The sequence below is a fragment of the Ranitomeya imitator genome, chromosome 5, assembly GCF_032444005.1.
Source record: "Ranitomeya imitator isolate aRanImi1 chromosome 5, aRanImi1.pri, whole genome shotgun sequence".
In the NCBI taxonomy this organism is placed as follows: domain Eukaryota; kingdom Metazoa; phylum Chordata; class Amphibia; order Anura; family Dendrobatidae; genus Ranitomeya; species Ranitomeya imitator.
In genome coordinates, this window is record NC_091286.1 from 346,633,897 (window position 1) to 346,655,122 (window position 21,226).

The 21,226-nt window shown below is 43.2% G+C and overlaps 1 protein-coding gene across 2 annotated transcripts in view; it reads left to right on the forward strand.

Annotated features, from left to right (window-relative positions):
- IBTK (inhibitor of Bruton tyrosine kinase) overlaps window positions 1–21,226 on the forward strand; it is a 139,773-nt gene that overhangs the window by 5,432 nt on the left and 113,115 nt on the right. For both annotated transcript variants that reach the window (XM_069726448.1, XM_069726446.1), the window contains exons 2-12: window positions 7,382–8,035; window positions 10,414–10,510; window positions 11,303–11,427; window positions 11,521–11,631; window positions 12,881–13,051; window positions 15,415–15,532; window positions 15,606–15,786; window positions 15,888–16,011; window positions 16,087–16,264; window positions 16,662–16,815; window positions 17,398–18,003. In XM_069726448.1, coding sequence (XP_069582549.1) covers window positions 7,715–8,035; window positions 10,414–10,510; window positions 11,303–11,427; window positions 11,521–11,631; window positions 12,881–13,051; window positions 15,415–15,532; window positions 15,606–15,786; window positions 15,888–16,011; window positions 16,087–16,264; window positions 16,662–16,815; window positions 17,398–18,003 — 2,186 coding nt within the window. In that variant the 5' untranslated portion in view covers window positions 7,382–7,714. The remainder of the gene's footprint in view (window positions 1–7,381; window positions 8,036–10,413; window positions 10,511–11,302; window positions 11,428–11,520; window positions 11,632–12,880; window positions 13,052–15,414; window positions 15,533–15,605; window positions 15,787–15,887; window positions 16,012–16,086; window positions 16,265–16,661; window positions 16,816–17,397; window positions 18,004–21,226) is intronic.

Consider the following 21,226-nt stretch of genomic DNA (forward strand, 5'->3'; position numbering starts at 1 on the left):
AGTCGTTCACTTTTCCCGTCTCTTCCATCTGGCCCAGACCGACATGACAACTTCTTCCAGCAACGACTTGGCTGCGGAGAATACAACAAAGACACATTTCACTTCTCACATTCCAGCCATCACCATCTATTCCCAACCTGCACAAACTCCTCATCCTGCTGATACCCCAATACTGAGCCACTGCTGCCATATGTGACCCTATTACTGCACCTGCTGTATGGTTCTCTGTGCCCTCTAAATTCTAAAGCACCCCTCTATAATATAGTAATGCCGGGTGCAAGTGCCCTAGAAAACACTGCCCACATTTTGCCCCATAGAAAGTAATATTGCCCTGTGTGCTCCTTTGATAGTCACAGTAACCTGAGTTCCCCTATAACAATAAGTGTCCACTTTACATTTAATAATGTCCAGAGTCTGCCCCCTGTACAGCTACCTTATACACAGTATGATGCTCTTATGCACAGTATACTGACCCCTTAGTAGCCTCCAAACTGTTTGATGGCTCCAACACTAATCCCCACACTGTATGATGCCCCTCTAGATAGCCTCCATATAGTATAATGCACCAGATAATCCTCAATATAGTATAATGCACCAGATAGTCCTCAATATAGTATAATGCACTCCCCATAGGCAGACTCTGTAGTATAAGGCAGCACCCCATAGGCAGACCCTGTTGTATAAAGCAGACCCCCCCCCATAGGCAGACCCTGTAGTATAAGGCAGACCCCTCCCATAGGCAGACCCTGTAGTATTAGGCAGACCCCCCCACAGGCAGACCCTGTAGTATTAGGCAGACTTCCCCACAGGCAGACCCTGTAGTATTAGGCTGAACCTGTAGTATTAGGCAGACCCCCCCAGAGGCAGACCCTATAGTATAAGGCAGACCCCCCCACAGGCAGACCCTGTAGTATTAGGCAGAGCCCCATAGGCAGACCCCCACAGGCAGACCCTGTAGTATTAGGCGGAGCCCCATAGGCAGACCCTGTAGTATTAGGCAGACCCTCCATAGGCAGACCCTATAGTATAAGGCAGACCCTCCCCACAGGCAGACCCTATAGTATAAGGCAGACCCTCCCCACAGGCAGACCCTGTAATATTAGGCAGAGCCCCATAGGCAGACCCTGTAGTATTAGGCAGACCCTGTAGTATTAGGCAGACCCCCCACAGGCAGACCCTGTAGTATAAGGTGCACACCTCCCCGCCCAGAGGCATATTCTGTAGTATTAGGCAGGCCCCCCCCATAGGCAGACACTGTAGTATTAGGCAGACCCCCCACATAGGCAGACCCTGTAGTATAAGACAGAACCCCCCCCATAGGCAGATTCTGTAGTATAAGACAGCACTCCTTAAAAAAATGAATAATCACCTCTCTTCTTCCTGGTTCCTGTGCTGCTCTGAGCTCCCACTTGTCTCCTGACAGCGGGCGCCGGACAGTGACTCATCGCGCCCTCTGTCAGCGTCGCCGACGTCAGACGATGATGGGGGAAGGAGCGTAACGCTCCTTCCCTCATCATTGCGATCAGCTGTATCGGCTAAATGCCGGTACAGCTGACCCTGCGATGACAGGCGGGGGGGCCCACTGCTGGCACCGGGCCCCTCCCGCCTGTTCAGGGGCCCCATAGCGGCAGAGCTATGAGCACCGGTACGGCTGCACCCTCCTCCTTACAGATACACGAACCAGTATCGAGGTTCTCGAACGAGTATAGAGCAGTGCCGAGTATCGCGTGGTGCTCAAATCTCCGTAAGCAGCTCATTTGAATCATCTGAGCTGTGCTCCTCGCTGAAGCGGGGTATTCACATGCGGGGACTCAGGGACTCCTGTGTTAGCCGGACTGTTTGTGAGCTGTAGAACTCGAGAGACCACGTCCTCTGGAAAAATGCTCGAGTTTCACATTGACTTCCATTATACTCGGTACTCGAGTCAAGCGCGTTCAGCGTCTGACCTGCTCGAATCAAGTACCGGACACTCGAGCATTTCCGTGCTCGGTCATCACTAATCTTTACTCGTATGTATGTGTGCTAGTCTGAGCAGGTCGTATTCTGATCCGTGTTTGTGGATCCGAATCGTCTATTCAAATCTATGGAGAAACACACACGTAAATTGGAAGGTTCTGGTTTGTATCCTTGTAACATAGTAACATAGTTAGTAAGGCCGAAAAAAGACATTTGTCCATCCAGTTCAGCCTATATTCCATCATAATAAATCCCCAGATCTACGTCCTTCTACAGAACCTAATAATTGTATGATACAATATTGTTCTGCTCCAGGAAGACATCCAGGCCTCTCTTGAACCCCTCGACTGAGTTCGCCATCACCACCTCCTCAGGCAAGCAATTCCAGATTCTCACTGCCCTAACAGTAAAGAATCCTCTTCTATGTTGGTGGAAAAACCTTCTCTCCTCCAGACGCAAAGAATGCCCCCTTGTGCCCGTCACCTTCCTTGGTATAAACAGATCCTCAGCGAGATATTTGTATTGTCCCCTTATATACTTATACATGGTTATTAGATCGCCCCTCAGTCGTCTTTTTTCTAGACTAAATAATCCTAATTTTGCTAATCTATCTGGGTATTGTAGTTCTCCCATCCCCTTTATTAATTTTGTTGCCCTCCTTTGTACTCTCTCTAGTTCCATTATATCCTTCCTGAGCACCGGTGCCCAAAACTGGACACAGTACTCCATGTGCGGTCTAACTAGGGATTTGTACAGAGGCAGTATAATGCTCTCATCATGTGTATCCAGACCTCTTTTAATGCACCCCATGATCCTGTTTGCCTTGGCAGCTGCTGCCTGGCACTGGCTGCTCCAGGTAAGTTTATCATTAACTAGGATCCCCAAGTCCTTCTCCCTGTCAGATTTACCCAGTGGTTTCCCATTCAGTGTGTAATGGTGACATTGATTCCTTCTTCCCATGTGTATAACCTTACATTTATCATTGTTAAACCTCATCTGCCACCTTTCAGCCCAAGTTTCCAACTTATCCAGATCCATCTGTAGCAGAATACTATCTTCTCTTGTATTAACTGCTTTACATAGTTTTGTATCATCTGCAAACATCGATATTTTACTGTGTAAACCTTCTACCAGATCATTAATGAATATGTTGAAGAGAACAGGTCCCAATACTGACCCCTGCGGTACCCCACTGGTCACAGCGACCCAGTTAGAGACTATACCATTTATAACCACCCTCTGCTTTCTATCACTAAGCCAGTTACTAACCCATTTACACACATTTTCCCCCAGACCAAGCATTCTCATTTTGTGTACCAACCTCTTGTGCGGCACGGTATCAAACGCTTTGGAAAAATCGAGATATACCACGTCCAATGACTCACCGTGGTCCAGCCTATAGCTTACCTCTATATAAAAACTGATTAGATTGGTTTGACAGGAGCGATTTCTCATAAACCCATGCTGATATGGAGTTAAACAGTTATTCTCATTGAGATAATCCAGAATAACATCCCTCAGAAACCCTTCAAATATTTTACCAACAATAGAGGTTAGACTTACTGGCCTATAATTTCCAGGTTCACTTTTAGAGCCCTTTTTGAATATTGGCACCACATTTGCTATGCGCCAGTCCTGCGGAACAGACCCTGTCGCTATAGAGTCACTAAAAATAAGAAATAATGGTTTATCTATTACATTACTTAGTTCTCTTAGTACTCGTGGGTGTATGCCATCCGGACCCGGAGATTTATCTATTTTAATCTTATTTAGCCGGTTTCGCACCTCTTCTTGGGTTAGATTGGTGACCCTTAATATAGGGTTTTCATTGTTTCTTGGGATTTCACCTAGCATTTCATTTTCCACCGTGAATACCGTGGAGAAGAAGGTGTTTAATATGTTAGCTTTTTCCTCGTCATCTACAACCATTCTTTCCTCACTATTTTTTAAGGGGCCTACATTTTCAGTTTTTATTCTTTTACTATTGATATAGTTGAAGAACAGTTTGGGATTAGTTTTACTCTCCTTAGCAATGTGCTTCTCTGTTTCCTTTTTGGCAGCTTTAATTAGTTTTTTAGATAAAGTCTTTTTCTCCCTATAGTTTTTTAGAGCTTCAATGGTGCCATCCTGCTTTAGTAGTGCAAATGCTTTCTTTTTACTGTTAATTGCCTGTCTTACTTCTTTGTTTAGCCACATTGGGTTTTTCCTATTTCTAGTCCTTTTATTCCCACAAGGTATAAATCGCTTACACTGCCTATTTAGGATGTTCTTAAACATTTCCCATTTATTATCTGTATTCTTATTTCTGAGGATATTGTCCCAGTCTACCAGATTAAGGGCATCTCTAAGCTGGTCAAACTTTGCCTTCCTAAAATTCAGTGTTTTTGTGACTCCCTGACAAGTCCCCCTAGTGAAAGACAGGTGAAACTGTACAATATTGTGGTCGCTATTTCCTAGATGCCCGACCACCTGCAGATTTGTTATTCTGTCAGGTCTATTAGATAGTATTAGGTCTAAAAGTGCTGCTCCTCTGGTTGGATTCTGCACCAATTGTGAAAGATAATTTTTCTTGTTTATTAGCAGAAACCTGTTGCCTTTATGGGTTTCACAGGTTTCTGTTTCCCAGTTAATATCCGGGTAGTTAAAGTCCCCCATAACCAGGACCTCATTATGGGTTGCAGCTTCATCTATCTGCTTTAGAAGTAGACTTTCCATGGTTTCTGTTATATTTGGGGGTTTGTAACAGACCCCAATGAGAATTTTGTTACCATTTTTCCCTCCATGAATTTCGACCCATATGGACTCGACATCCTCATTTCCTTCGCTAATATCCTCCCTTAAAGTGGACTTTAGACAAGACTTTACATAGAGACAAACCCCTCCTCCTCTCCGATTTTTACGATCCTTTCTAAACAGACTGTAACCCTGTAAGTTAACTGCCCAGTCATAGCTTTCATCTAACCATGTCTCGGTTATTCCCACTATGTCAAAGTTACCTGTAGATATTTCTGCTTCTAGTTCTTCCATCTTGTTTGTCAGGCTTCTGGCGTTTGCGAGCATGCAGTTTAGAGGATTTTGTTTTGTTCCAATCTCCTCGCTGTGGATTGTTTTAGAAATGTTCTTACCTCCCTTCTGAGTATGTTTTCCTGGATCTTCTTTGTTCAAGTCTAATGTTTTTCTTCCCGTCCCCTCTTCTTCTAGTTTAACGCCCTCCTGATGAGTGTAGCGAGTCTTCTGGCGAATGTGTGTTTCCCAGGTTTGTTGAGGTGTAGTCCGTCTCTGGCGAGGAGTCCATCGTACAAGTAATTCACACCGTGGTCCAGGAATCCGAATCCTTGTTGTCTGCACCATCGTCTTAGCCAGTTGTTTGCATCAAGGATCCTGTTCCATCTCCTGGTGCCATGCCCGTCTACTGGAAGGATAGAAGAAAAAACTACCTGTGCATCCAGTTCCTTTACTTTCTTCCCCAACTCTTCAAAGTCTTTGCAGATTGTCGGTAGGTCCTTCCTTGCCGTGTCATTGGTGCCAACATGTATCAGAAGAAATGGGTGGACGTCCTTGGAGCTGAAGAGCTTTGGTATCCTATCGGTCACATCCTTGATCATCGCACCTGGAAGGCAGCATACTTCTCTTGCAGTTATGTCCGGTCTGCAGATGGCTGCTTCTGTGCCTCTCAGTAGTGAGTCTCCCACCACCACCACTCTTCGTTGCTTCTTGGCTGTACTTTTTGCTGTCACTTGTTGCTGTGTGCCCTTTTCTTTTTTGCTTGCTGGTATTGCTTCATCCTTAGGTGTGCCATCTTCATCCTCTACAAAGATTTGATATCGGTTCTTCAGTTGTGTGGTTGGTGATTTCTCCATGGTCTTCTTGCTTCTTTTGGTCACATGCTTCCACTCATCTGCTTTTGGAGGTTCTCTGACACTTTTTTCACCTTCTGTGACCAGTAGAGATGCTTCTGTCTAGAAAGTCTTCATTCTCTTTGATGAGTTTCAAAGTTGCTATTCTTTCTTCCAAACCCCGCACCTTTTCTTCTAAAAGGGCCACTAGTCTACACTTCTGACAGGTGAAATTTGATTCTTCTTCTGGTCGGTCTGTGAACATGTAGCACATGCTGCAGCTCACCATGTAGGTTGTCACATCTGCCATGTTGCTCCTAGATCCTGCTGACTTGCTGTGTGTTTTCCTTCTTGTGTAATCTACTCAGCCAAGCTCTCTTGCATTAATGTCCTACAGGCAAAAATTTACGGCGCGCGGTTTGGTGATTCTTTCCAAGCAGCTGGTCCCGGCTGTACCCAACGATCTTCTAGCTTAGGGAGACTCTTCGCTTTTCCCAGAAAATTGTCTCACAATTTGAATGAAAAAATGATGTTCCAGGGTCTCTACTTTTTTTTTTTTTTTATTATTTTTTTTTTTACATTCCTTCAGTGAAAAAAGCCGCATTCCCCCACACATAGCCAATATAGGTGACACATGAGAGAAGAACGGTCTTTTTCATGGATGGTAAAACTCACACATGTGTGAAGGTAGCCTAAAGTTGGCCAGAAATATTAGATTGCTGCTGTGTAATCGATTCTTCGGCTGCTCGTTTTGCCGAACATCATCTCCGCTCATTCATGGAAGCGTTCCCTCAGCCGAGACGCCTATATTCGCAGTGAGAAACTGCCAACTAACACTTTGGTGGGTGGGTTATCTCAGGGAGAAAAATGCGATAGGCGGTCCGAAATAAGACATGTCGACATTTCTCCTGACCAACAGTCAGATGGCACCCCTACGTACATTAGACTGTCCATCAACCCTGTCCATATCGGCGCTTGCAGACAGCATTACACTAATGTGTATGGGGCCTTTTGGTTCCATACACATTGGCTGTGTTATGGCTTCTGGCATGAATCGCAAATTGGGTGACCATGACCATTGGGCATCAGATCTTAGATTACAAAGTATTCAGCGCTGATGGTGGATTTACACTGCACAATTACCTGAACAAGCACCCATAGCAACTTTTGCGTCATGACAACCTTGCAATCGAAATGGGTTGACAATAACTCGACCAAAATGCTCAATCGTTGAGTGAAATGACCTTTAGCGCTGCACAAAAGCTCCTCATTCTTAGCAGCGTATCGTCCTGTGTAAACAGACTATGGCAGTTTCTACAGACTGGAGAATCTTTTGCATATCATCCGGTACACATCTGAAGCACGGTCTGCCTGTGTAAACCGGCTAGTAAATGGCCACTAACCGACTAACATGTACCCAATTGGTGGTCATATAGTACAGTGCCTCGCGCTGTATAATGGCCTATGAGGCTCTAGACAGCCTGTGCATGAGCTCTCGGTGTCCTTTGCTAGTGATGTAGCTTATTTTAGTCTTGTAATGAACCTGCATCAATACTTACTAATTATTTGTGTCTCTTTCTCCCACACAGGGGGACCCTGCAATCATGGAAATTTAAAGGACGTTCTTCTCGGAGTGGGGGGGTGGACCCCCTCCCTCTGCCCTATCTGCCTTCTCTCCCTTGCTGCGGGACTAATGGCAGGAACTTAATAAAGGACTATATTACAGAGATCTATTTTTGTATACACGTGGGCTCGGGGACAATTTATATGGATATTTATAATTAACATTATAGTGCCAAAGGAGTTTCAGCCCTCACAAGGGAAACCTTTTGTTGTCCGCCCGAGGCTCACTTTTTTGATTTTTGTTTATTTTTTTTTCCGGTACCTTGTGAAGGAATTCTCAGTATTGACGTGCACTAAGTATGGATGTGGTATGGCCAGAATGTACCACGCGCTGCCGCTCACTTCAGCACGCGCTGGATGTCATCTCTGTGGTCACGAGAGGAAGTGAGCAGCAAATCAAGGCCTTCCTCTCGTCTTATTGCTGCAACGCTACGACCCTGAAGGATGATTTGGGGCGCAATGTGGGTCATATTTCCGCATCCTGTGGGAAGAAAGCCGTCCTGGATTGGCTCGTTGCCAAAGGAGTAGATCTGTCTGTCAAGGACAAAGAATCTGGATGGACGGCATTACATAGAAGTGTTTTCTATGGCCATATCGATTGTGCGCTGACACTGTTAAAGGTAAGCCTATCAGGGTGGAAATGGTATTCTGGCTCAACCATAGATCACGTCCTCTCTTCAGGTCCACTGTGTCACTGTCTTTGGCAGTGAAATCTTGGACATGTGGCATACGTTCTTCGGCAGGCATATTCGTGCTTTTTGCACTGCCCATTGCTTTCAATGGGTGAAAAATGCAGCAGAAACGCTGAAAGAAGTGACATGCTGCATTTTGCCAAAAACAAGCTCTTTGACAAAACAGTCTGGGGAAAAAAAACCCAAGTTGTGTGCATGGGATTTCGGAAATTTTCTGGTACTATGAAAATTTTCATAAAAAATGCAGGTAGCTGTTTTTTTGGTGCCAAAACCTAATGAAGTTGAATGAGTTTTCTTTTTTTTTTTTTTTTTTAAAGCACTTAACTTCATCAGCATGGGCAAGTGACAAATGTACCCTGAGAAAAAAGCACCAAAAGCTAAGGGAAAAAACACAGCAAAAACTATACAAAACCTGCTTCTTGTATGCAGCTGAAACACAGCTTAAACTTGGTATAAAAAAAAGCAAGGTGTGAACATAGCCTAAGTGTACCGCAGTCATCACTAGGGCTTTAAAGGCAACATTCAAGGGACATAGCCACTCATACTGTGTGTACTCTAATGCAGAGTATGGACCATGTGCATTAAGCGGCCAATGACCCAGATGAAGTTCGGGTCCATAGACTTGCAGGGAGTGCGTGTATTGTGGTCCGCACTCGGAGGTCTGAATGAGGCCCTATACTGGATTCACACAGTGCTTTATTTCTGGCTTTTGCTGGGGTGTTTTTAACTGACTTTTTGCGGGCTGTTTTTTCCCCCCCAAAATTCAGCATTCTGTAGGATTGGCATTTTTTTTATCTGATATTGTACCTATAGGCTTCTCTATAAGACTTGAAATACACAAATACATGTAGAAACGCTGGGATTACATTAGGTGAAGCCCTCGCGGTCCGTCCATTCTCGCTATGGCATTCATTGTGCAAATATGGCGGATATGGCAGACATGGCATCATCCTCCACTGTAAATTTCAATCCCACTAGTGCTACTAAATGTAGCACAATCTTTTCTACAATGCTGCTGTTGCCACGCGTAACTCCACCGCAGAGAATCTGCCATGTGTGGCCAGTGGGAAGAAAACACTTGGGGTACATTCACTCACGGCAAATTTGTGTGACCCTCGGAGTAGAAAAGTTGCTGCAATTTTTGTGTGAGTTCCCCATTAAACGTTTCCCCAACATGCTGGCAGCATCCCACAGTGGGAGGTTTGTGCTAATTTGAGAATTCTGCTGGATTCCTGTCACCAGAGAGCAGTGCATTGTGGGTACTCCAAGTGTTCGGCTGAGCTGTGTATACAGATAAGCTGTATACAGGTGATATTGTCAAAATTACTGTTACTGTGAACAGGTAAGCAAGTTGAAAATAAGATATCTTAAAGATTACACATTTCCTTTGTATTTTGGGCAAAAAATAATACATTTTCATCTTTTAAATTTTAAAAATTACAAAAGGGAAAATGGGCTGATAAAAAAAGTTTGGGCACCCTGCATGGTTAGTACCTATTAACACCTCATTTTTGAAGCGTCACAGCTTGTAAATTCTTTTTGTAGCCAGACAAGAATCTTTCAATTCTTGTTTGAGGGATTTTCATCCATTCTTCCTTGTAAAATTCTTCCAGGTCTGTGAGATTCCAGTGTCATCCTGCGTGCACTTAGAATTTGAGATCTAGCCACGGTTTTTCAATAATGTTCAGATCAGGGGACTGAGAGCCATTTCAATATGATCGCTTGCTCAGTGCTCCTTGGGATGTTTTAAAGTTTTGGAAATCATTTTGTATCCAAATCCGTCTTTAAACTTCTCCACAACAGTATCACGGACCTGCCTGTTGTGTTCCTTGGTCTTCATGGTGCTCTCTGTGCTTCAAACAGAACCCTGAGACTATCACAGAGCAGGTGCATTTATACGGAGACTTGATTACACACAGGTGGATTATATTTATCATCATTAGGCATTTAGGACAACATTGGATCATTCAGAGATCCACAATGAACTTCTGGAGTGAGATTGCTGCACTGAAAGTAAAGGGGCCAAATAATATTGCACTCCCCACTTTTCAGTTTTTGAATTTCCACAAACATTTAAAATAACCAATAAATTTTGTTCATCTTCACAATTGTGTTCCACTTGTTGATTCTTCACCAAAAATGTACATTTGGTATCTTTATGTTTGAAGCATGATATGTGGGAAAAGGTTGAAAAGTTCCAGGGAGCCGAATACTTTCGCAAGGCAATATATACCCTCCCTCTCTTCATTTTTTGGAGCTTTACGCAACAATGATGATCGCTTTTTCATCTTCTGTTTTTCTTTAAGCATGGAAGTAATTTCCACATCCAAGATAAAGATGGATTCACTGCACTGGACCTCATAATGAAAGACCGTCCTTCTTATGTTGTTTTCCAAGCAAGTGGTAAGCGTACCTATCTAATCTATCTATCTTTTTCTTCAAAATTTGACTGCTTAGGTAACAACTTAGTGATTGTGGTTCAATTTATTAAATTGTTAGAGTAACCTTTGTCGTAGTTTTTATTTCAGAAATTACAAGTCTATGAACATAAGAAACTTTGGAATATATTTTAGTAGAGAAATCTGCTTCTTTCTCCTCCTGTACTGATCTTTCCCTCTCAATTTATAGATAAAATCTGTGTTCAGTGAAAACAAAGTTTTTCTCATTATTTACATGACAGTTGGTGCTCATAAAGTTCTATAGAGAAAGAGGGAGGAGCTAGATGCAGACAAGTAATTCCACTGCAAATTCTCCATAAACGACAGGTGCAGTTCTCCATAGAACTTTATGAGCACTAATTGTCATCTCCTTTCTCAGTAATGGGTACATAAGTGTTGGCTAATTATAGATTTTTCCCTTGAATTGAGAATTCTAAGAATGAGTAATCGATCTAGGATGTTTGGCCTAAATGGGGCATAATTGGGATCTGGAATCTGGATGGTATTGGGGGTGGCTGACAGGTTCCCTTTACAGATGTTTGTGAATGAATAAACTTACTGTATTACACAAACGTAATAAATACTTTTAGGATTTGTCTTTTTTATTGCCTTAAAGTTCTACATACGGTAGTATATTCTCTCTACATATATACTAGTTTATTAAGTTATTCTTTAAAATGCTTTGCTGCAAACAATAAATGTGTGTGTAGCATCCATAAAACATGATTTTTTTTTTGTTTGTTTTTTTTCTTTTCAGATCCCACTGAACTTTACACCTGGGGAAATAATATTAATTTTACCTTGGGGCATGGCAACCAGCAAAGCAAACATCATCCTGAACTGGTTGATATGTTTCCTCGCTGTGGCATATATATAAAACAGGTAAAATCACTGCTTATAAATGAGTGGGAAAGGGTGCAACCGATAATAGTTAAAGTTAAATATGACTTCTTTTTTTTTTTTCTTTATATGTAGATGGTACTATGTAAATTTCACTCAGTCTTCTTGTCTCAGAAAGGCCAGGTCTACACTTGTGGCCATGGTCAAGGGGGTCGGCTTGGTCACGGAGATGAACTTACATGTCTGGTATGTTTATACTCCATGTTGTCATTTGTAAGTGTATATGTAGCCTAAATCTAATGTCCCCACCCGTCCATTCACGTAGAGTAAACTAAGACCTCTGAGGAGGAGCTGTCCTGCGGAAAGATAGAAAGTTCTTCCCTTGAGCCCCACATCCTGTCTCCAGCAAAGCCATTCCTGTTGGTTATATGTGCATTGGTCGTTGTTGCTGCCAAAACCAGGATGATTGACACTAGCTCCATGCCTGAGACTTTCCGTCTGCCGATCACTAGAGCCGTGCAGGAGAGCTCTCCACCTCCGGTATATCTGGCCTCCTTGTAACCATGAAGAGCCGTTTCCAAGTCGAAGCTCTACCGTGGGAGATCCTTGTGCCCATTTTGTATTAGACAGGACACAAGTGAGACAAATGTTTGTATCAGTAACGGCAGGTATAACAGAAGCCTCAATCAGAATATGCATTTCAATGCTATTGCTTACAAATATGTGGTAGGCATGTCTCATTTAAAGTAATTTAATTTAAGGGTCCCTTTTGCTTTTCTAAACATGGCAGATGGTTTCTGGGTTCGTACAAGCAGGATGGCTTCCAAGTCTTGTGCATACCTCGTGTAGTTCCAGTGTACTCTGTATGGCACCCTACTGGTGGCTGAGCCTGGAGAACAGGATAGTGTAATGTAACTGTCACGATTCCACTGCTTATGGGGTCTTGGACGCAGTGACTGACAGCTTAGTCGTCCAATCTACTGCAGGGGTGTGCTAAGCTGTTAATGTTTTCATTGGCAGCTCTGCCGTCCAATCTGAGACTGAGATGTTCTGAGCTTCCTTCAGGTGTTCCCTGTTCCAAGTGATTACCCAGCTACTTAATTAGGCTGTCAGTCCCAGATAGCTGCTAGTCTTAGCATTCAGCTCAGTGTCGTCTGTACTCTGTGCTCTGAATTCAGACATTGTGATCTTCTGTTGCCGGACCCTTAATTTGCCTGTTGACTACATGTTTGTATTGCCCCTTTTGCCTCGACAAACTCTTACCTTGGAATTCTGACTCTGGCATAGTATGACCTGACTACTCTTTTGTCTCTTCCCTCTGTTTATGACGCACCCTCCTGGCTCTTGACCTCGGGCTCCTTGACTACCCTGACTCATGGCTAGTCCGTGAGAAGTGACTCGGTGTCACAGCATGGCCACAGTAGCAAGTACTGCTAGATTACAATGTAAAGTGTGCCTAGTTTTGATGATTTCTTTTTCACTTTGAATTTAATAGGTCCCAAGATTGGTGGAAAGTTTGACTACCCATTCATGTAGTCAAGTGGCTGCTGCCAAGGACCATACCGTGGTACTAACAGAAGATGGATATGTTTACACTTTTGGCTTAAACACATTTCATCAACTGGGCATCCTCCCTCCTCTGTCAAATTATAACGTTCCAAGACAGGTCTGTGTTAACCGCCACATGGTGTTGTATCTAACGTATTATAGGATTATTCACAGAATGTTAGGGGCTGGGATGAAACAATGTACAGTCATGGCCAAAATTTTTGAGAATGACACCAAAATTTATATTTTCACATGATCTGTTGCCCTCTGGTTTTTATTAGTGTTTATCTGATGTTTATATCACATACAGAAATATAATTGCAATCATATTATGAGTACCAATAGGTTATATTGACAGTTAGAATGAGTTAATGCAGCAAGTCAATATTTGCAGTGTTAACCCTTCTTCTTCAAGACCTCTGCATTTCTCCCTGGCATGCTCTCAATCAACTTCTGGACCAAATCCTAACTGATAGAAGTCCATTCTTGCATAATCAATGCTTGCATTTTGCCAGAATTTGTTGGTTTTTGTTTGTCCACCTGTCTCTTGATGATTGACCACAAGTTCTCAATGGGATTAAGATCTGGGAAGTTTCCAGGCCATGGACCCAAAATCTCTGTTTTGTTCCATGAGCCATTTAGTTATCACCTTTGCTTTATGGCAAGGTGCTCCATCATGCTGGAAAAGGCATTGTTGGGCGCCAAACTGCTCTTGGACGGTTGGGAGAATTTGCTCTTGGAGGACATTCTGGTACCATTCTTTATTCATGGCTGTGTTTTTAGGCAAGACTGTGAGTGAGCCGATTCCCTTGGCTGAGAAGCAACCCCACACATGAATGGTTTCAGGATGCTTTAGAGTTGGCATGAGACAAGACTGGTGGTAGTGCTCACCTCTTCTTCTCCGAATAAGCTGTTTTCCAGATGTCCCAAACAATCGAAAAGGGGATTCATCAGAGAAAATGACTTTGCCCCAGTCCTCAGCAGTCCACTCCCTGTACCTTTTGCAGAATATCAGTCGGTCCCTGATGTTTTTTCTGGAGAGAAGTGGCTTCTTTGCTGCCCTCCTTGAACCAGGCCTTCCTCAAAGAGTCTCCGCCTCACAGTGCGCGCACAAGCACTCACACCAGCCTGCTGCCATTCCTGAGCAAGCTCGGCACTGCTGGTAGTCCAATCCCGCAGCTGAAACAGTTTTAAGATACGGTCCTGGCGCTTGCTGGTTTTTCTTGGGCGCCCTGGAGCCTTTTTGACAACAATGGAAGCTCTCTCCTTGAAGTTCTTGATGATGCGATAGATTGCTGACTGAGGTGCAATCTTTGCAGCTGCGATACTCTTCCCTGTTAGGCCATTTTTGTGCAATGATGGCTGCACGTGTTTCTTTAGAGATAACCATGGTTAACTGAAGAGAAACAATGATACCAAGCACCAGCCTCCTTGTAAAGTGTCCAGTGATGTCATTCTTACTTAATCATGACTGACTGATCGCCAGCCCTGTCCTCATCAACACCCACACCTGTGTTAATGGATCAATCACTAAAACAATGTTAGCTGCTCCTTTTAAGGCAGGACTGCAATGATGTTGAAATGTGTTTTGGGGGTTAAAGTTCATTTTCTGGGCAAATATTGACTTTGCAAGTACAGTAATTGCTGTTAAGCTGATCACTCTGACATTCAGGTGTATATGCAAATTGCCATTAGAAAAAATGAAGCAGTAGACTTTGGAAAAATTAATATTTGTCTCATTCTCAAAATTTTTATCCATGACTGTTGTGTTGGGTGCTACTCATTAAATGAATGTAAGAGAGGGTTCCAAAGAAAATAATTATTTAATACAAAAAAAATAGAAACAACGTGTTTCAGTGCAGGATTTTCAAATCCTTCACTAAAATACAAGGTTTTATATTCTTTTTCAAGACATTTTTTTGGAGGAATTTGCATTCAATAACGGAGCAGAACCACAAGGCTTTTACCATATTTCCCAGCCATCGACCTTCATTCACTTTCAGACCAGAGGATTTCAGTCGAATGGAGCAGCAGCTCACACCTACTGGGAGGTATTCTAAGTCCCAGCCAAACACATAGAATTGTGCCTATAATGTACACAGCTCTATAAGGTTAATAATCTTTAAAGAGGTTGTTCACTACTTTAACAGTGATGGGCTATTCTTAGGATAGGTTTCCTATGTCTTATTGGTGAAGGTGCGACACCTGAAACGCCCACGTATCCGCTGTCCTCAGTGTCAGCGGCAGCCGGAAGTGCTCAGTTACTAGCTACTCAATCTACTGATAGTGGCCGCCGCGTCCGGTGCTGCACATCCGCTCCTATTCAAATCAATTGGAGGCAGATGTGCAGTACCTGGCTGCTAATACTATCAGTAGACAGAGCATCTTCGTAAGAGAGAACAGGTGATCGGCGAGGGTAGTTAATGTCATTTTAATGACTAACTATCACCGTGATTTATAAAACCTTTTTTTCCCTAACAGGTTCAGGCCAAAACATTGAAAGGCAAGTCTGTTATGGGGGTGGCTGCTGGACGGTTTCACACAGTGCTGTGGACTAAAGATGCTGTTTATACAATGGGACTTAATGGTGGTCAGTTAGGTACGTACCTGTTGGAAGTCTCCCTATGTCCTCCATTATGAGATCCTTGTGGTCATTTTGTGTTTTGTTTTAGGGTATTTGCTAGATCCTAATGGAGAAAAGCACGTCAGTTGTCCTCGCCAAGTGTCTGCGCTGCATCATAAAGATATTAATATATCTCTGGTATCTGCGAGTGATGGAGCTACAGTTTGTGTCACTGAACGTGGCGACATTTACCTCCTAACCGAATACCAATGCAAAAAGCTTGCATCAAAGTAAGAGGAACATGTTCCTTCCATTCTCAGAAAATTTCCATTAGTTGCCATATTGCTGTTAATTGCTCATTTTGTTCTATATAATTTTTTTTGTGACTTAGGCAATTGAACCTTAAGAAGGTTCTCGTATCTGGAGGAGTTCTGGATTACAAGACAGATCCACAAAATCTGAAAGAAAGTGGTGGCCAGCCCGTTCGGTTTCTGGCCTTGGATCGAGCTGGAAGAGTAAGTGTATAATATTAGGTTAGCATTGCCTTAGTGAATTCTGTGCAGACTAATGAATCATTGTCTTGGTTTAAGGTTTTTTGCTGGAAGTCCACCTCCACCTCCATGAAACAGTGCCGCTGGGTGTACGGACGTCAAGTGTTTGTGTCTGACTTTGCCCTAAATAAGAATGAAATGCTGTTCATCACCCAAGATGGTGAAGGATTTAGTGGAAAGTGGATGCCTGAAAAGAAATTCTCCCCAGATAAAAAGGGTATTTTTCTTTTTCTTGTAAATGCATGCCATTTAAACTTGAGAAGTTGTAATTTGCTGGTATAATGATAGAAGTTTTAGCCTTTCCAACATTAGAACAACATTGAATCTTGTGAAATCCATATATCCATGGTTTGCCGCCATCTTTCAAATTGCAGTATTCACATTGCTTAATTCGTGGATGTTTTATGTAATTATTGCTGAAGTGGTCCCATTAGGATAAGTTAGAAAAAGACTGGCCCGGCACTCGTCTATTAACAAAACGCCACCATGGACCACCGCCTCACATAAACACCACCTAACCTTGGAAAAAGAACCGGCGAATAAGCTTGTTTGTGTATATTTTTTCTTTTTTTTCATTACAATGCTTCGGTCACATTTTTTTTTTCTCTCCGCAGACCACTCAGTATCTGATTCGGTTCTCTCCAATACCCATAATGTGTATGAGAGGATCGGCCTGCAGAAGCTAACCTTCATCCACAGGGCGGTTGGTGTCGCATCAGATCCTAATGGATGTAACTTTGCAGTTTTGCAGTCAGATCCTAAAAGCAGGTGACATGTATTGTTTTTTTAATCTTTTTTAATTATTTTATTTTTCATACTGTGCGATCTTCATTTGGTGGCCTTATTGTAGAAAAATACTGTAGAGTGTTTTGCTACATAAATGTGAATAAGATTTGTAAATCTCTTTGGCACTGTGTAATAGAAGTAATCTTACCCATATAGACCAGGTTCATTTCTGTTGGGCCAGGCTCAAACGGGCATATTTCATGGTCCCAATACGCCGTGCTTGTCCACAGGTCTCCCAAACTGATCCTCCAGCCTCATAGACTTATTTGGCCTTCTGAATCCGGCCTTCCTATGTGAGCGTTGTGAGTTTTAGCAGTGGCCTGGACGGCGTGTTCCATGATTAACCCATTGGGTTGGCTCCATTCAGAGGTTTCACAACGGGAATAAGTATGTACCACGTGATGCATCAGAAGGTCCCATGCTCTTAGTTTGAAGTAGATCTTTGATGGTAATAGATTGTCTACAGCTTCCTAACCTCAGTGTTGAAATGCCAATAAGAACCCAATACGTTTAGTGCGATTTCATTATTTTAACACTTTAATGTTTGTTTTTTTTGCCTGATAGCCTATTTGAAATCCCAGTTGTGTCGTCATCCATTTTTGTAGAAGCTTTTGAGAAGCTATTGAAAGAAGTAGATGAGATGGACTCCATCCACGACGTGACCTTCTTGCTAGGTTCCCAAGCTTTCCCCGCACATAGGTACATACTGGCTCTGAAATGTGACTTCTTCCGGAAGCTGTTTCTTTCAGCAGACAGTAACCAAGCTGACTTTACAGCTATATACCAAAGTGGTGAGGATTCGGCTGGATGTGACATGTTTGTCATGGAAAAGGTTTCGCCAGTTCTCTTCTCCTACATCTTACAATTTCTCTACACTGACACATGCGATATGCTAGTCCATGGTCACAAGCCAAGATGTATTCAAAAAGAAAAAACAGAAGAAAATCAAGATGCCGTCATTTCTGATTTTCAGAAGATAAGTTTTCATGAAGATGTTAAAGGCAAGTCTGCCTACGAGGTATATAGGAACAACCAGATCTGTGCAGACAATAAGAAGAAAGGCAAGATGAAGCCTCCCAAGAAAAGCAAATGTGTGAGCGAAGAGAGTAGCCCTGTTAAAATGCTGCAAAATCTGGCCAAGAAATTTGGCATGAGTACTCTGAGTGCAAGGTTTGTTAAGTTCTCTTCTTTCATTATTAAATCCAGTACATTGTTAACCATTTCTCTCCTTTGACGAGTCGTAGAGGGACGTTAGGAAACCGTATTGGTGACTGTGTAACAGTAGGACAGCTACAGCCAAAAAGTACCAGACTGTTGCACAACTCTTAGGGTAAACAGTAGAAATAGCTAGAAGAGCATAACCCAATAGAATAAAACATAACTTTTACTGATAATGTTAAAAAGTGGACAAAACTATACAGAAAGAAATAAACAAGTGCTCACGCCGAAAACTGTGCTCAGATAAAAAAATGGTTTGATCTCACCAATCATGGACAAAGGGTCCCACTGCCAATGCTGAAGGTCCCTATAAGGTTCCAGTAGTTGTGGGCTAGAGAGATGGGGGGGGACGGGGGGCCTGTTCCCTAAACCACTGTCGTGCCCCAGTAATAACTCCTGTCCTCACAAGGACAGGCCCAAATCAGTCCCACTACGGACACCCTCCAAAAAGTGTTAGTTGCAGTAATAAATAGCGTCTCCCAACGCGTTTCTTCTCCGATCACAGAGATTCATCAGGGGAGTATTTCATGGCCAACCGGCCCAGATACAGCTAACAAGTCCGTAGGAAAATGAATAGTCCAAACGAGCAGAGCCCATACGCAGTGGCTGTATGGCTTCCCAAATACAGGCAGACCTGTGTGCTGTCTGCCGGCAATGGACGAGTGAGTCAGCTACACATGGCGTCTGCTGTTTCCTTATAAGCCAGAAGTCCCTCCCCCCTGACCAGCTGTAATAATCAACAGACACCCCCACTAACCTCTCACAGAGTCCCTAGTTGGAACAGGGTCCCAGCCGCACTCCCTTCATACAGCACACGTGCAGATTTCCCCATGTCCACAAGCCGCTACTTACGGCGAAACCGGAAGTGTCCGCGCCATATTCAGAATCCGGCTTCCGGTGTACCGCTGGTGTCCTGCGCTCCACCGCCGGAACACAAGCCAGGGCCGCTCAGAACGGCGAAGCCGGAAGTGTCGGCGCCATATTGAAAATCCGACTTCCGGTGCGCCACCAGTGTACTGCGCTCCACAGCTGGAACGCAAGCGCCGGGCGCCTGGATATGACCTCGGCGCACCCAAAAGTAGTGCCAAAATACGGCGCTACTCAGAACACCCACCCTGAGCATTCAAATCCGTACCCGAATAGCGGTGCGCCATAACTAAAGAGCGCTCCAGCGTACACAAGACTGGAGAAGGTTAACCCATATACGGCCAACAAAAGAGCACTTAAAAGTAATGTTGGTACACGGGGTAACACTTATCATTAGAGGGGGGGGAAGAGGACTATAAGAACCCTGGTTCCTTATATCTAATGCACCAATATAGGATAGGTAAAAGCGGGGAGATAGTAATAACAAAAGGTGCCTCCACTAAAATGCCTGCTCCACTACAAGAAGCATAATGTAATATCAGCGGATGTCACTACCATATGCAGATTATCATGGGGATGCTTCCCGGAAGTGTCCGGACTAGAAGACCCCTATAATACATTCACAGCAGTAATAATTAAAGGGTATATAAGAACCTATAAAAACCTTGGTTCCTAATATCTAATGCATCAATATAGGATAGGTAGAAGCGGGGAAATAATAATAACAAACGGTGCCTCCACTAAAATGCCTGCTCCACTACAAAAAGCATAATATAATATCAGCAGATGTAATTACCATATGCAGATTGATAGGGGGATGCTTACCGGAAGTGTCCGGACTAGAAGACCCCTATAGTACATTCACAGCAGTAATAATTAAGGGGTATATGTATCTGCTGACAATCACTGGAAGTGTCCAGAAATTATAAAAGAAAAAGAAAAGGGAATAATGGCCGGAAATGTCCAGACCAGAAAACCTCCCAGGTGAATTCCCAGCCATGATTGCTTAAAGGGAGGAGCAAAGTATATGTATATGCCAACTATAATAAAATTCAAATCCAGCTGGAAAATCATTGATGCAACATAATATACCCATGAGATCCCCATATATAATAAGATCTATATAGATTATCAAAGAGATATCTGCTGGAAATATTCAGATGAAAAAACTAGGGTGCAATAGGGACAATGGTGGATAAAGAAAGGGAACGAGGTATAGTGGAGGGGGCCGGAAAGGCCTAGCGGAGGAGAAGATAACGCTAGTCTAAATGCAAAAAATGCTATCGCCAGTTGGCGACAATTACAGACGCCATGAAATAAAAACGCTGTAAAGATTGCCCACTTAAGGCCAAGGTACCCCTTCCTTCCTGAAAATTCCATCAGAGAGAAAAAGATTCCCAAAATATGATGTCAGGAGGAGATCATAAGGGGTACACCGTTACAGGGTAGTGACCCTATAGCGACATTTTGCAATTGTTTTGTTTATTATGGCTGTTTCTAGCACAGAGGAACCGAGCACCGACTTGTAATACATACTATATAGGAAGAAGCCCAGATAGACAATAAAGGTGATCTGAGGGAATAACCATAGAATGCTGGGACAGTCTACAGGAAACAACTAAAGTTGAGCTGATCGTTTAGACCGTGAGGATGACATGTGTCCAATATAAAAATCCACCTTGTTTCTTTTTGCAACAAGATCTTATCAAAATCCCCTCCTCTCAATGGAGGGGCAACCTTGTCAATCCCCATGAAACTCATGACTCTGGTATTTCCATCATGGCAGGTGTTAACATGTCTCGCAATGGGGGTATCCCTCAAATTCCGGATATCCCCCAAATGCTCGCCCACTCTTCTTCTGAGTTCTCTGATGGTTTTACCAATATATGTCATGCCACAAATACAGGCTGCTCTATATATGACACCTTTTGATTTGCAGTTAATGAATTCTCTTATAGTATAGGTTTTTTGCGTGTGGATATTGTGGAACTCCCTGCCCACCTGTATGCTTTCACACGCTAAACAAGTGCCACATCTGAAGCACCCCTTAGGTCTATTTGGTAGCCAGGTCGTCTTGCTGGGTGTAGTAAGATGGCTATGCACCAACCGATCCCCTAATGTTTTGCATTTTCTGTATGTAATTTGTGGTTGTGTGCCCACAACATCCTTCAAATCATCATCCATAGCGAGTATACCCCAATGTTTCTTGAGAACCGTCCTAACCAATGGAGCCCCATTGTCAAAGGCACAGATCATTCTAATAGTCTTGTCAATCTCTCTCCTCCCCTCTCGTGGTACCAATAGATTA